The sequence below is a fragment of the Mastigoproctus giganteus genome, chromosome 8 (genome assembly GCF_048544385.1).
Source record: "Mastigoproctus giganteus isolate SK-2022 chromosome 8, ASM4854438v1, whole genome shotgun sequence".
NCBI lineage: Eukaryota > Metazoa > Arthropoda > Arachnida > Uropygi > Thelyphonidae > Mastigoproctus > Mastigoproctus giganteus.
Window position 1 is genome coordinate 100,562,773 of NC_143582.1, and position 15,027 is coordinate 100,577,799.

The following is a 15,027-nucleotide window of genomic DNA, read 5'->3' on the forward strand; positions in this document are numbered from 1 at the left end:
TAGGAACAACGACCTTAGTAATGACCTCAAGAAAATGAAAACTGATATTGCTTATCTTGCAGATTTATTTACTAGATTCAACTCAATGAATTTACAAGAACAAGATGTAACTCTTATTAAGGCGAAAACTCAAATTTCAGCATTTATTTCAAAATTAAAGCTTTTTATACAAATATTCAATTTCCAAATCTGTTGGAAATAGAGAAAAAAGAAAAAAATAGGCTGATGAAACTCTACTAACTTTTTGTAATCATCTAGAAATGTTGCACAGAGATATGCAGGAAAGGTTCGAAGATCTCCTTAATTTGAAAATTACAGATTGGGTTATAAATCCTTTTTTAAATAATGACGATGGTGAAAGTTTTGTAGAAGAAGAAGAAGAATTGATTAAGTTACAAAATGAAGTTGAATTGAAGCCAAAATTTCAAAATTCATATCAGGAATTTTGGTTACAAAAGAAAATCCCTGATCATTATCCTGCATTGTGGGGAATTGTAAAAAAATTACTTATTTCGTTCCAACATCATATCTAGTCGAAACTGGTTTCAGTGCTGTATCTCAATTGCTGACAAAACAAAGAAATTGTCTGGATGTTGTTAAACGTGGTGATTTACGACTTCAACTTACAGATATTAAACCTTATATTTATAAGCTAATAAATCTCCACCAAGCTCATCCATCACATTAAATATTAAAATATAATTAACTATTTCCATTAATATCATGACTTATTTATATAATTAACTTTAATTTTTATGACTTAATTTAAGTGACTATTACTGACTTTATTTATGTAGTTGTAATTTTTTACGAAGAAGGAATAAAGTGCAGTAAATAGTTTTCTTTATAATTCACACACATACGTGCAGGGCTGCATTTATGTTTTTGGAGGCAAACAGACAAATATTCATTTCAGTTATTTAGCTTCACTTTATATTGGTAGGCTAAAAAAAGGCCCTGGCGAGGGCTTTTTTTAGGGGGTGGTGATCCAAAAAAGTTTGAGAAGCACTGCGTGGATGTTATTTACAGAATTCACCGAACAAAGGGTTGGGGTTTCATCTGGTTTGACAGTAGTTTCTAACACATCTCCTCTTGGCAGCTTGTTGGTTACTATTCTGTAGACAACTCCCCAAGGGTTATTATTTCCAGTAGTTCCCACCAAGTGCCTCCAGCATTCCTTTTTCTTTTCTCTTATGAGGACTGTATACTGATTCCTGAGAGTTCTATAAGAATCTCTCAGTGCATCCACCTCATTTTGTGGCCAAGATGTTCTGGCTCTTTGAAAATGTCTCCTAGCCTGGTGTACCCTACTTCTGAGTATAGTCAGTTTGGGGCACCACAAGGAAACTGCCTGCTTCCTCGATTTTTTCCATGGGATAGACAGGGTTGCTGTTTTTGTTAAAATGTTTGTCATAGTCAGTGCTTGTTCGTCCGGGCTACAGTTGCCTGATCTAGACCACTCATTTTCCTGTATGTTCTGTAAAAATCTGCCAGTTTACATTTTTAAGGTTATACCTTTTGATATCCAACAAAGAGTATTAGGTTGTTTGTAATTGCCTGTTTAGTTTGAAGGTGATGGCTCTATGATCTAATGTGATCCAGGCTGGCTGGACACACCGGTTTGTGATTTTATAAGCTATTGAATTGGTGGCAAGAGTAACCATCAATGTCACTCTCCCGCATGGTACTGCTAAAAGTTGGTAAGTTATTAGTTTGATTTATCACTTGCACAGAGATATGCAGGAAAGATATGTTGGAAGGGTGAGGTGATAATATCTGGAAATTGTGTGTGCCTTCTCTGTCTTCTGTACGGCTGTGCCATAAGGCTGACCGGCAGTTGACATCAACACACACTATGATATTTGCAGTAGGTAATAAATTTATGACTGCTTGTAAGTAATCTATATTAAGGTTTATATAGGCTAAAAAAAGTCTTCAGAAATGTCTTCACCTGGTCTTGCATAAAGAGATATAATATAGAACTGTCCAACTGCACTGATGATATGGGCACACACTGCCACTGGGGAGCAGAGGTGACCCACCTTTGTGACTGTAAGATCAGTATTTTTAACAAATACTGATCTTACAGTCACAAGAAGGGACACCTGAGGTGTATTCTATTATTTTATAGCCTCTTGGGTTTTGAGTTTGATCTGATCTACAATGGCTCTTGCTCTTTGAGCATTCAATTGGACGAGATTTAGAACCCCAGTCACATTTATGTTTTCAATCTGGCCCATAGTTGGTCCTAGATTGAATAAGTTTTGCAATTTTTTTTATAACGGGCATTTATCATCCCTGATACTATGTGTATAGTCAGTCAGCCGTGCTGCGTTGCAGGTAGCACATTTTGGCTGCTGAGACTTATTTTTGCAATCATGGCCAGCTACTGCACAGTGACCACACACACAGGTTCTTTCTGACTGCAGTCTCCGGCAATGTGACGATATTTATGGCAGATAAAGCATCTTTGGATAGGGAAGTGTTCCCTAAATCTATGACTGGTCCAGTCAGCATAGATTCTCTGTTGTCCCTGCAATACCCTCCAAATTATTGGTGTAATTTCTGCAATTATGTTGAGCTGTCCATTCCTTTTGTTTTTTGTTGCTCTTTTCAGCAGGAACTCAGCAGCAAATTCATCTATTGTCATTTCATTGTTCAAGTTTTTAAAGTAGATGTCCATCATGAATTATTTTTCTATTACTGACACAGGTACATCAGAGATTATAATATTTGGGTTTTTCCCTTTTGGTTTTTCAGGGAGCAAACCCAGTTTTTCCACCTCAGGATGGTTTTCTATTTTTCTTAGATCTTCTTTGCTTGCTACCTCGATCAGGACTCCATTATTCCTCATTTTCCGCATGTTGTTTATCTGTATTTCTCTCAGATGAGGCCTCAGCTTTGTTACCACTGTGTCCTTAACTTAGGGTGTCCATTTTGGAAGAACACAAAACCGGAACACTTATCTTATGGCATTGTTATCGAGGGTGGGTAATCTTTTCCACCTCCCCCGATTAAAAAAAAAAAAAAAAAAGTCTGATAATATAAAAAAAATTTGGAAATTTTGTTTTTAATAAAAGATTTTTTTTCCCCCCATTTTTATTTTCAAAATGTAGAATTAACAAAAACAGAATACAGTTCTTAAATTTGAACAAAATTTATGCAATAAATATGAAAACTATTTCTTAATATATTTAGCAGAACTCTTCACGGCATTTAACAGAGATTTGTTATTTTTAATTTTATTCCTAAAATCTGTGCAGTTTAAGTCTCTCAAATTAAAAACACAGGTAATAATTGCATTAACTATACTTATCTCTAACCTCTTACGCTCACCAGTCCATTGTATTTCCATTAAAGAAAATATTCGCTAGCTGGCGTTGTGACCTGGAATTGCAAGTAAATATGAACATAATCTAATAAACTCGCTCTTTTGTTCAAGGTATTCTATTTTTATAAGTAATGTTTTCCATTTTTCAACACAACTCATTGTATTCCATTCTTTATTATTTTCGATTTTGTTTATGGCAATATTTTTTAAAACTCCAAACTGATCATATAATAAATTTTCATCAAACTTAATTTCAATTTTTTCAAATGATTCCAGAGAATTTGCTATATCCTCCCATTTCGGGATGTTTTTCATTAGCATTCAGTTTAAGAACTGGAATTGTTCTAGGGGTTTCGACCAATTTTCTAAATAATTTTTAGCTGTTGAATAAAAATCTATGATTACGTTTTTAAACTTATGAACTTTTTGGTTTTCTATATCACACTGAATAATTTTTCTAGCCTCAAATGGCAGAAATTGATCAGATATTCTATTATCTAACATCTCAATCATTTCTTAAACAATAATTTTAACCTCTAAAATAGTTATGCTTGCTTTTTAAATTTTTAGTATCTGGTTATTTAAAGAAACTGAGAAATCTGTGGGCAGTCCACAAATATGCTTCTCCCAATGGGAGAAATTTCTCAATAAAAACGGGAGGCTTTTCCTCAGATAAAAAGGTTAAAAAATTTCTCAATAAAAATGGGAGGCTTTTCCTCGGATAAAAAAAAAAAAGATTTTAAACCTTCGAAAATTTTTAAAATGCATTCAATGGCAGGAAATAATGACAACCAGCGAGTTTAGAGTGAGAGAGTAATTTTTTATACTATATATCAACAGTAGCACAAAATTGCTTTAAACGTTCCGTTCAAACAGTATAAGTGTGAAAGTAAGAAAATATTTTTATAACTACCAATTCCACGTCAACGGCTAGTCCTCCTGATTGAGCAGAATTATGAAATATGTGTGCTATACATCCGACATCTTTGATATATTGGAATTAACTAAATTTTGGAGTCGAGAAAATACGTTGCATTGGCCTCTTCTGTTGATCCCTCAAAAATTAGCATTCGTATTGTCAGCTCTGAACACAATACACTTTTCTTTGGGGATATTATGTTCCTTTAGAGATGTAGTTGGCGATAGTTTCTGATGTCTCATCGGATAAACAATTCATTTTAAGAAGCGTAACTTGCATACCATTTTTCTCGTTAAAATAATGCAATAACAATGGAAATACTTTCTCCGATTTATGGTTGCTTGCATCGATGGAAATTCCAAAGAATTCAGTACTACTGACATCTTTTAAAATTTTGTTAAGTGAATAAGGAGCCAGTATAGTATTTATTAGTGTAATTGTTTTCATTCGTGTACTAGAAAAATTTTGTGCAATTTTTGAGTCATCAAAAAGGATTGAGGAGCAATCAGCACTTCTAAACGACTGATGATGTTTAATTAAATGATACGCCATCGTAAGTTCAGCGATGGCAACCTTGTCATGTTCATTTGAATTTTCTTTGACAAAGAAGTGTTCCAATTTAGATGATGATGCAGTTGCTTGAAATTTCATTGCGTATTTTTTCAAATTAACATGATCTTTTGATATCACATCTCCCACCGTGACTTATGTTGATAAAACATGAGCACATTCTGCATTCAGCCTCATTTTCATGTCTTCCCTTTTTTATAAAACTCCATTCTTTCTGGAAGTCCTCTTTGAAAACACATTTATGTTTAGGCATTTTTTTTTATTATGCAGCTTAAACTAATTTAAAAAACTTACACAAAAACTTGATTATGTTTTTATCTTTATCTATAAACTGATCGAGCCACATGCACTGAAAATAAAGGAAGAAAACACACGTCCGAACATCCAAATCACTGGCTTTTGGCTGATGCTGCATAAGCTCATACACTTGCTTTCTTGCATCACATGCCACTACTACTGAACTTAAACTAAAAGTTGCGTGAAATGAAACTGAACACGTAACATCGCAAGTGCATGCACGAGAAATGAAGGCCTGCCAGTCAGTGCTAGGCACCATCTCCTCGATTATATGGATTAAGTTTTTTGACCATTATAAAGTTTATAGTGAGGTGGCCGCAAACCGGCGGTGAACAGGCTGTAACTGATGACGCGATTGAAGACAATGCTATGAACTCTGCTACTAATTTTTTATTGTGCACAAATAAATTTGTGCAAAATTGTTTTTGATAAGAAACTAAGACACTTAAGTGTCCCGAAAAAAAATTTTGGGACACCGGGACAGTTTTCACATAAACCGGGACAAATCCCAGGACGTATGGACAATCCTACCTTAACTGCCTCACTGATTTTATGGGTAGAGTCACTTTTTGCTTTCAGAATAATAATGTTGCTTTCCTTGTTTATATCAGGTTGCTTAGTAGCTATTTGTTTTGCTCTACTTATGTCCTGTTTGCCATTAACCTTTGCACATTGGGCATAGCTTAATGTGTTCATTGTTTTTTAGTTGTACTTCTCCGCAGTTGTAATCTCTAATTTTGATTTTAACACTTGGTTCTCTGTGTTTAATTCAATCAGGCACTGTTCAAGCAGTGACCAACAGTTCACTGTCTGCAACCTAATTGCAGAAGTAATCCTGTTGGTTTGCTTGTGCATATATTCTTCTAGATACACTCTGGTTTCCTTTGCCTGTTTGATGGGTCAGTCAAATTTGTTAAGTGGTACCCCCAGGAGCTTGGCACACCCCAGGTCCTGAGCTGGATATCATCATTCTTCTCTTTCTTGGTGATTCCCTTCTATTTCTGACTCTCTCTCTCTCTTTTAGGGGTAACTCAGAAATTATTTTTTTAGCTGGTGCAGCAAAAAGTGGTCAAGCCAGTTCCCATGCGTGTGCAGTAAGGTCGTCAGTGCCCCACAAAACCTTACAGCCATAGCACAATTTAAATAACAGTGTGCAATTCTGGGATCTTTTTCAGTGTACTATGTATGTAAATTTTTGTTAATGTGTGGATGTAGCGTGAGCAATGCTTGTGAAACTGTAATGTTATTTAGTGTAACTGTAGTCATAACTATGTGTGATGTGTATGTATTTTATATCTGTCAATTAAATTTTGTCATTATTATACTAATTTCAATTGTAACTTAAAATGAGGTTGAAATTTTTTAAAATTACATTTTAAAAAATTTCAGCCTCTGTTATAACCTCATTAAGTAACTGCCATCAGGGGTAAAGGGAAGGGTTATTGCTTTTGTAAAAGCAACTACGATGGTCTGAGACAGTATTTAAATTCTATACAGTGAGACCAACTGATGATGTTACCAACAGCAAACTCAAAATGGGAAGCATTCAAAGAACTTATCTTGGACGATACTAGGCTTTACATACCAACTAAGAAATATTGTTCAAAGTTCAGGCCTAAATGGATGTCAGATGAACTAATGAGACATATGGCAGAGAAGAAAAATGCATGGGATACATTCAAATTAACATGTGACACAGAAGCCTATGATAGATATAAGTTGATCTGTAACCAAGTTACAAAGGAGGTTAGGCAGGCGAAGGCAGATTACTAGAAATCTTTGGAAAGGGATGCAAAGAAAAACAGCAAGGAGTTCTTTACTTATGTAAACTCTAGAAAGAAGGGGATGAATCAGATTGGTTCACTTGATATCGATGGTTCAACTGTTCATGATCCTGCTCAGGTAGCTAACAAACTAAATCAATATTTTGCATCTACATTCACACATGAGGAGTTATTCAGGAAGGGGAATGCCATAAGTAAACACTGGCAGTGAGCTAGATGATCTTGTAATAATTGAGAGTAAAGTGGAGGAGAAATTGTTGAAGATAAATACAAGAAAGGCACCTGGGGTGGATGGGATCTATCCAGTTAAATTAAAGGAGGCAGCAAAGGAAGTAAACAATCCGTTAGCCATAATTATGAGAGCTTCCTTGGACTCAGGGGAGGTACCCGCAGGCGCCTCCGTAGCCAGGTGGGAAGGAGCAGCAGTGCATAGCACACGCTTCTTGATTAGACCGGGGTTCGAGCCCGTCACCACCAAATACGGAGGATGCGGAAAGGTCCTTCAGGGAATGACCACCGCATATCCCGGAGCAATATGGCCTTAGTTGCTAATGCTCCTAAAAACCAAATAACATATAACAACGAGGTACCCGCAGACTGGAGATGTGCAAATGTAACCCCAATTTACAAAGGAGGATCAAAGGCTGATACAAGTAATTATAGACGTGTGAGTTTAACTTCTGTTCCAGGAAAATTAATGGAAGCACTGGTTAAAGAAGCACTGCAGGATCATTTAGACAAGACTTCAGTTATAGCTCAGACACAGCATGGTTTTGTTAAGGGGAAGTCTTGCCTGACCAACTTGATTGGATACCATGATGCAGTCACAAAAGAACTGGATGCAGGGAATAACTTTGATATTATATACTTGGATCTTAGAAAGGCTTTTGATACTGTTACACATGGAAGACTGCTGCACAAATTGGAGCAGTGTGGCATTGGTGACAAATTGTTGCTATGGATAAAGGGGTGGTTGAGTGGCAGAAGACAGAGAGTGGTAATTAATGGACACTGCTCATCGTGGACTAATGTTATTAGTGGAGTCCCTCAGGGTTCAGTGTTGGGTCCATTGTTGTTTTCTGTATTTATAAATAATATTGATGATGGTATATCAAGCTTAATGTCCGATTTTGCAGATGATACAAAGGTTGGCAGGGTTGTTAAGGACGCTACTGATGCAACAGGATCTGGAAAGGTTGAGCAGATGGGCTGAGAGGTGGCAAATGAAGTTTAACATTGACAAATGTAAAGTACTACATATGGGAAACAGCAACCCCAGAGCAACGTATCAACTCTGTGGTACTACACTGACAGTGGTAGAGAATGAAAAGGACCTGGGCATAATTGTGCAGGCAGATATGAAGTTCTCTGAGCAGTGCAGACGGGCTGCAAGAGTAGCTCATGGTGTCTTATCAATGATATACAGGAATTTTTCTAGCAGGGATAGTGAGGTGATTATTCCTTTCTGTAAGGCAATGGTCAGGCTGCACCTTGAGTACTGTATACAGGTCTGGAGGCCTCATTTCATCAAAAAGGATGTAGAGCTGCTGGAATAAATACAGAGAAGGGCAACAACGTTAGTGAACGGAACGAAGGGTTGCTCTTGCGAAGAAAGGCTTAAGTTTTGCAAATTACAATGTCTGGAGACTAGGCACCGGCACGGTGATCTGATAGAGGTGTACAAAGCCTTGAATGGTTTGAGCATGCTCAATGCTGGTGGGATACTGCCTCTTGCTCAGAATAATCAGAATAATCACCTGAGAGGGCATAAATTCAAATTGAGGAAAGACAGATGTAGGATAGATGTGTAGAAATTTGCCTTTAGCCAGCGGGTAGTTGGGTGGTGGAACAGACTTCCATCCCTTGTTGTGGAAGTTGATAGCCTAAATAAATTTAAGGCTCAGCTGGACAGGTATTTCAAACGAACGGAGGGGTGAAGTGGAAGGGTTTTTTTTAATTTTTTTTGGCTGATGCTGCATAAGCTTGCTTTCTTGCATCATATGCCTCTACTAATGCTAATCAATAATATTGTGGTCCATTCATTATATGCTATAACTGAGTTGACTATACCAATTTTAATCTTTTTTCATATATTCCAAACATGCATTTCTTTTTAGCAGTTAAATTTTGCCCTGTGATGTTTTGTTCTTGCTGATACTGTTTCATCTGCTTCCACAGTTTTTCCCAATCCTCCCAATTTACTTTTTTTTTTATAATGCTTTCGTTGCATTATAAAAAAAAAATGTATGCTTTGGTTTTTTTTTATCAGTTTGAAATTAATACTGTATGAAAACCAAGAAATAGTTTTTGCCTAGTTACCTTGCTTTTCATGAAAAAAAAATCGAGAATAATTTCATTTTCTTTGGAAATGGCTTCAGTCTTTAAATGATTCTTAATAAATATCTAATTTCCAGCTGTTTGAAAGTTTAAAATTGGTAGCTGTGCAGTAAGCAGCAATCCCATTAACGGTAATAAGAGATATTGGTATGTCTATAGCATCCTAACATAACTACATGTGTTAAATGGGTACATATCATTGTATTTAAAAAATTATATTAATATTTTTTGTGGCTTGAAGGATAACAACTACCTGAAATAGAAAAGCGATCTACAGTTTCATCTCAAATAAAACACCGGAGAAAAAAGGTATCTATGCAGGTTAATCTGACAGCCATATCTGACCTATAGTAAAAATTAATTAATTTAATTTTTGAAGTTAACAATTAAACAACAGTTAAACATTTAATCATTGAAGTTAACAGTTAAACAATAAACATTATAAATGTTAAAAAAAAATGTTTCATTCAATGTGGCATTTTATAGGACTTGATCTGAATCTCAGCTAATGCACATTTATTTTTCAGGTGAGAGGAGCACCTGCCATTGCCATTGTTGGTGCCTTGAGTTTAGCAGTGCATCTTCATTCTTTTGTTCCAGAATCAAAACAGGAACTACATAATAGTGTTAAGCAAAACTTGGAATATTTAATGACTGCTCGACCTACAGCAGTAAATATGAAGCAAACAGCAAATAAACTTATTGGTTTTAGTCATTCATTTTTAATAAATCAAAAGGTTACTCTTAAAGAAATGAAAAGATGGTATGTACAGAATTTTTATTTTTTGCATATTGTTATAAGTTGCACACACTGGCCAAAACAATATGAACCTTTATTCAGTATTGAATCAGGCCATCTCTGTTAGCATGTGTGCAATGTGGCATGGATTTTATAAGGTGTTCTAATATGTTTTGGTCTAATTGTAATCATTCTTCCAGAAAAATATTGCATAGCTGCATGCTGCTCAAGCAGTTTTTTACATAGAAAATCAATTGATTTGGGAGGTGCAATATGGCCTAAATAGCTCTTGCACCAGAAAATACCACAACAACAATAACAGCGTAGGTGCAACAAATTGAAGGAAGAGGACTTTTGTTGCCAAATAGCTTTCCAGAATATCCTACACATTCTCAAATAGGATTGAATCTGGAGGCCAGGGAAGACGATGAAAATCTGTGTCATCTTCTCTGAACCATTCTTGCACGAATCTGGCATGATGCGCTGTTGCATTGTCATATATAAAGGGGACATCACCCTCAGTATAAAAGTCTAACATTGCAGGGTGCAGTAGATAGATCTGATACAGAATTCAGGCTCCCTTGATGGCGACCTTCCATTGGTATCAATGGATCCAGTCCTGCCAACAAAACATTCCTCATGTCATTATACTACCTCCACATGATTGAGTTATCTTAACAAGCCAAGCAAGGTCCATTGCCATGAGGTTCTTGCCACACTCTCTGCCTACCATTAGTGAAAACAAAGTGTATCTGATTCGTCAGACCACATGACTTTTTTCCATTGTTTCACTGCCCAATTATGATGTTCTCAGAACCACTGCAAGCAGATTTTTCTGTTTATCTCCAAAACAAGTGGCTTCCGAATAGGCATGCAACTGCCATTACCCAATTTTTTCAATTCCCTGTGCATGGTATGGTTTTAAATAGGGCAGTTCTAGGCTTGATTGAATTCAGATGTTATTTTCTCACACTGGATGTCCTATTTTTTATACAGTTCTGTTTAGAGTATGACAGCTTCACTTTTGAATTATTGTTTTTCTGTCACATATGCATTTGAGATGTGGAAGAACTGCTTGCTTTCCAGTCCCTAAAAACCTCTGACATGGATACTTTTGTGAAACCAGTTATGTCTTTTCATTTCTTGAGTCATGGCTTCTACTGAACATACACCCATGTTAAGATCTTTTTCAAAGTCTGATAGATCAAGTGTTTTCCCCATTGTGAGTTCAAATTGCTGTAGGCAAACAGCCTGTACAGTCTTTTGTCAATGAGACAACAAGTCCTCATCCCCATGTCACATTTTTCTTTGCATCCGTTTACATTTATTCTATCTGTGACTGGCTTTAATACAAAGGTACATATTTTTTTGGCTAGCATGTTTATTATTTAATATACAATATATCATTTAAACTTCTGGTGTTTAGAGTATTTTTAGGATAGTGATGAATGTCACTTGCAATCTATGGTTGGAATGAGAATTAGTGGGAGAATGAGAGTTAAGATTATTATTAATAATGACAAAGTATTAATATTAATAGTGGTGGTGCCTCCGTAGCCAGGTGGGCAGGAGCAGCAGTGCATAGCACACACTTCTTGATTAGACCAGGGTTTGAGCCCGTGACACCAAATACGGTGTAGAAAGTAGGATGCAGAAAGGTCAGGGAATGACCACCGCATATCCACGAAGCAATATGGCCTTAGTTGCTAATGCTCCTAAAAACCAAATAACAAAAAAAAAAAAAAAACATTAATAGTGGCATGCGATGCTAGAAGCAAACTTATGCAGCAAAAAAAAAAACAAAAAAAACACACCTTTGCACATCACCTGTATATCTATTCCAATGGTTTGTCTAGTTCTTTAAATTTATTCCAACTGTTCACTTCCATGATAACAGATGGAGATTTTTCCAACAATCAACTACCCACTGGCTGATGGCAAACCTCCACACATTATTTTGCCACCATCCTCAATTTCAATTTATGCAACTCACAGTCTGAGCATGAGGAAGAATGCCATCAGCTTTGAGCTTGCTCAATCCATTCAAAGCCTTAAACACCTCAGTCAGATCACCTTGCAGGTGCCTAGTCTCCTTCCTCACTAAGAAAGGCTTCAGTTCTGCAAATTCTGCAATTTGCAGCACTGAAGCCTTTCTTAGTGAGCATCCCTTTTGTTTCACTTAATAGTCTTTCCTCTTCTTTTCAGCATTTACAGCAGTACTATTTCCTTTCTAAATGAGGCCTCCAGACTTGTATGCAGTTGTGGCCCGACCACTGCCTTATACTGTGGGATAACCACCTCCTTATCCCTGTTAGCAAAATTCCTACTTATCATTGACAAATCCCCATGAGCTGTTCTTCTGTTTGCATTGTGAAGAGAACTACATATCTGACTACACAAGTACCTCCCTGTCTTTTTCATTCTCCACTGCCCTGGGTGTGCTATCACACAAGCTAGTACATCAATCTGGGATTACTGTACCCTTGAATTTGTCATTATTTAATTTCAGTTGTCACTTCTTGGCCCATCTGCCTAATTTGTCTAGATTTTGTTGCAGCAGCATACTGCAGTAACTGTGATTTAACTACCCTTATCAACCTTTGTATCATTAGCCCCAGGGGCTCACATCTGGTGAGTATGGGCTTGACACACCTAGGGTCCTGAACTGGATATCACCATTCTTCTCTTTCTTGGTGATTTCCTTCTACTGCTCTCTCTCTCTCACTCTCTGGGTTACAAAATTTTTTTTTTGGCTGGTGCAGCATAAGCCTCAGGCTTCCTTGCACTATATGGCTGATAATAATCTGCATACTCAAACATTAAGCCTGACATTCCTTTATCATTATCGTTAATAAATATAGAAAAAAATGCCAAACAAACAAGTTGCCAAGTAGCCCACGTAATCTGAGTCTTTCCTCATGCGATCGTTCTTTTGCTGGTCTCACCATTCGAGTTGCCTGTCTTTGAGTACTTTCAAGAAGGTGAATGTCTTTTTTCAAATGAGGTCTCCATACTTGAATACAGTATTCCAAATGTGGTCTGACAGTTGCCTTATGCAGTGGGATTATGAGCTCCCTATCTCTACAGGATATTCAATAAATCATCGATAGGACACCATGGACTTTCCTGGTTGCCTGTTTACGCTGTTCAGAAAAACTTCATATCTGCCTGAATTGTAACTCCCAGATCCCTTTCCTCCTCACTATTTTTAATTCAACCCCACAAAGTGTATAATTTATTTATGGGTTGCTATTTCCCAAGTGTCAGACCTTGCATTTAGCAGCATTAAAACTTAGCTGCCACTTCTCTGATCATCTTTGAAGTCTGTTCAAAGATGGTCTGTGATGGTCATTACTGCTCCACTACTATTGATCATCGGATGAAGAGCAGTAGTAGTGGAGCAGTAATGTCCACCTAGGTTGACTGACCTTATAGCAGATAACTTTTGGGGAGTGGTTAAAGATAAATTGTATGTACACAAACCCAGACCAATTCAAGAGTTGCAAAGTTACATCAAGGATGCATTGAAGGAAATGAAAATGATCATGACTTTCATGATAAGGTAATTTCAAGTATCTGGGTCAGGTTGCAATGCTGTATCAACATGGGAGGAGGTGGCCACTTTGAATACTTAAAATAAAATATTATAGATCAGTGTTCATATAATGGTATTTGTAGGTGTATTTATAATTAAAGCCATTTCTGAAAATATTTTGCATCCTGACTTTTGCCTCACCTTGTATTTTGGGAAATTTTTTTTAAAATTAACAATATTGAGAGCTTTAAAAAATGATACTTCAAAAAAAGTAAGGGAAAACAGTTGCCAATGAATTTAAGAATTTTTTAATGTTGGAAATAGCAATTTCGTAATCATTGCAAATAGTAGCAATCCTGACACTTTGGAAAATGATGATATTAGAGTGAACATTCCTAGAGATATTTGATAACCAATGAGAAAAAATTAACTACTTCATAGTTGAAGGAATCACATTTATCATAAAGATTAATACTGGTTTGCACATTATTAATGTTGATATTCAGGTCCTAAAAATTAGCAGTATGGTTACATGAATTAGTCTTTTAGTATTAGTATATATGGCAAGAATCTTCAAGAAAATTTTGAAATTTAAGCATACAAAGCTCACTGACATATCTAAATAGTACAGTGTCCTGTGGGAGAGTGATTTCACACCAGTAGAGGTATAAATTAGCAATGATACAAGAAGCTTGAGTGCCTATAGGTGTACCTTTAATACGCTGATAAACTAAATTAGCATCGACAAAATTATCAAAGTTACAAAGATTAAACCAATTATTCCAATAAGTTATATTATACTTGATTATATAGTGTGTGTAGAAATTGTTTTTGCCATTGTAGTAGTATAAAAATTTTTAGAATTTATGGGTTCAGAAGGGTGAAAAGTGACTGTTTCAGTACAGTGAGACACCAGAACGCCTGCCATAGTGTAAAGAAACGTGGGGTCAGTTGGGCAACGGCCTAGGAGGACATATCCCAGTATGTTATACATCCATAGGCATGGGGGTACAAGGAGATTAAATTTTTAGATGTATTGTAACAACGTGTATACATATTTATATATTGTGATATTGCCAGTCTACAGCAAGATGGTGTGTAGTTCCACTACCTGATGGTATTTACTTTTAAAGATGTAACTACCATCAAGGGTAAAGGGAAGGGTTTTTGCTTTCGTAAAGGTGACTAAAGTAGTCTCAGACAGTTTTTTAATACTGTACAGTGGGACCGACTAATGATGTTACCAATAGCAAATTCTAAATGGGAAGCATTAAAGGAATTAATCTTGGAAGCTACTAGGCTTTTCGTATCATCTAAGAAATACTGTTCAAGTATTAGGCCTAAATGGATGTCAGATGAACTAATGAGACATATGGCAGAGAAGAAAAATGCATGGGATACATATAAATTAACATGTGACACAGAAGCCTATGATAGATATAAGCTGGTCTGTAACCAAGTTACAAAGGAGGTTAGGCAGGCGAAGGCAGATTACGAGAAAATTTTCGCAAAGGA

General features: G+C 36.3%; 1 protein-coding gene across 1 annotated transcript in view; it reads left to right on the forward strand.

The window, feature by feature from the left end:
* Nucleotides 1-15,027, forward strand: part of LOC150081739 (methylthioribose-1-phosphate isomerase) — a 138,988-nt gene that overhangs the window by 50,149 nt on the left and 73,812 nt on the right. Inside the window, exon 3 of the mRNA XM_090378842.1 lies at nt 9,766-10,001. Coding sequence (XP_090234968.1) covers nt 9,766-10,001 — 236 coding nt within the window. The remainder of the gene's footprint in view (nt 1-9,765; nt 10,002-15,027) is intronic.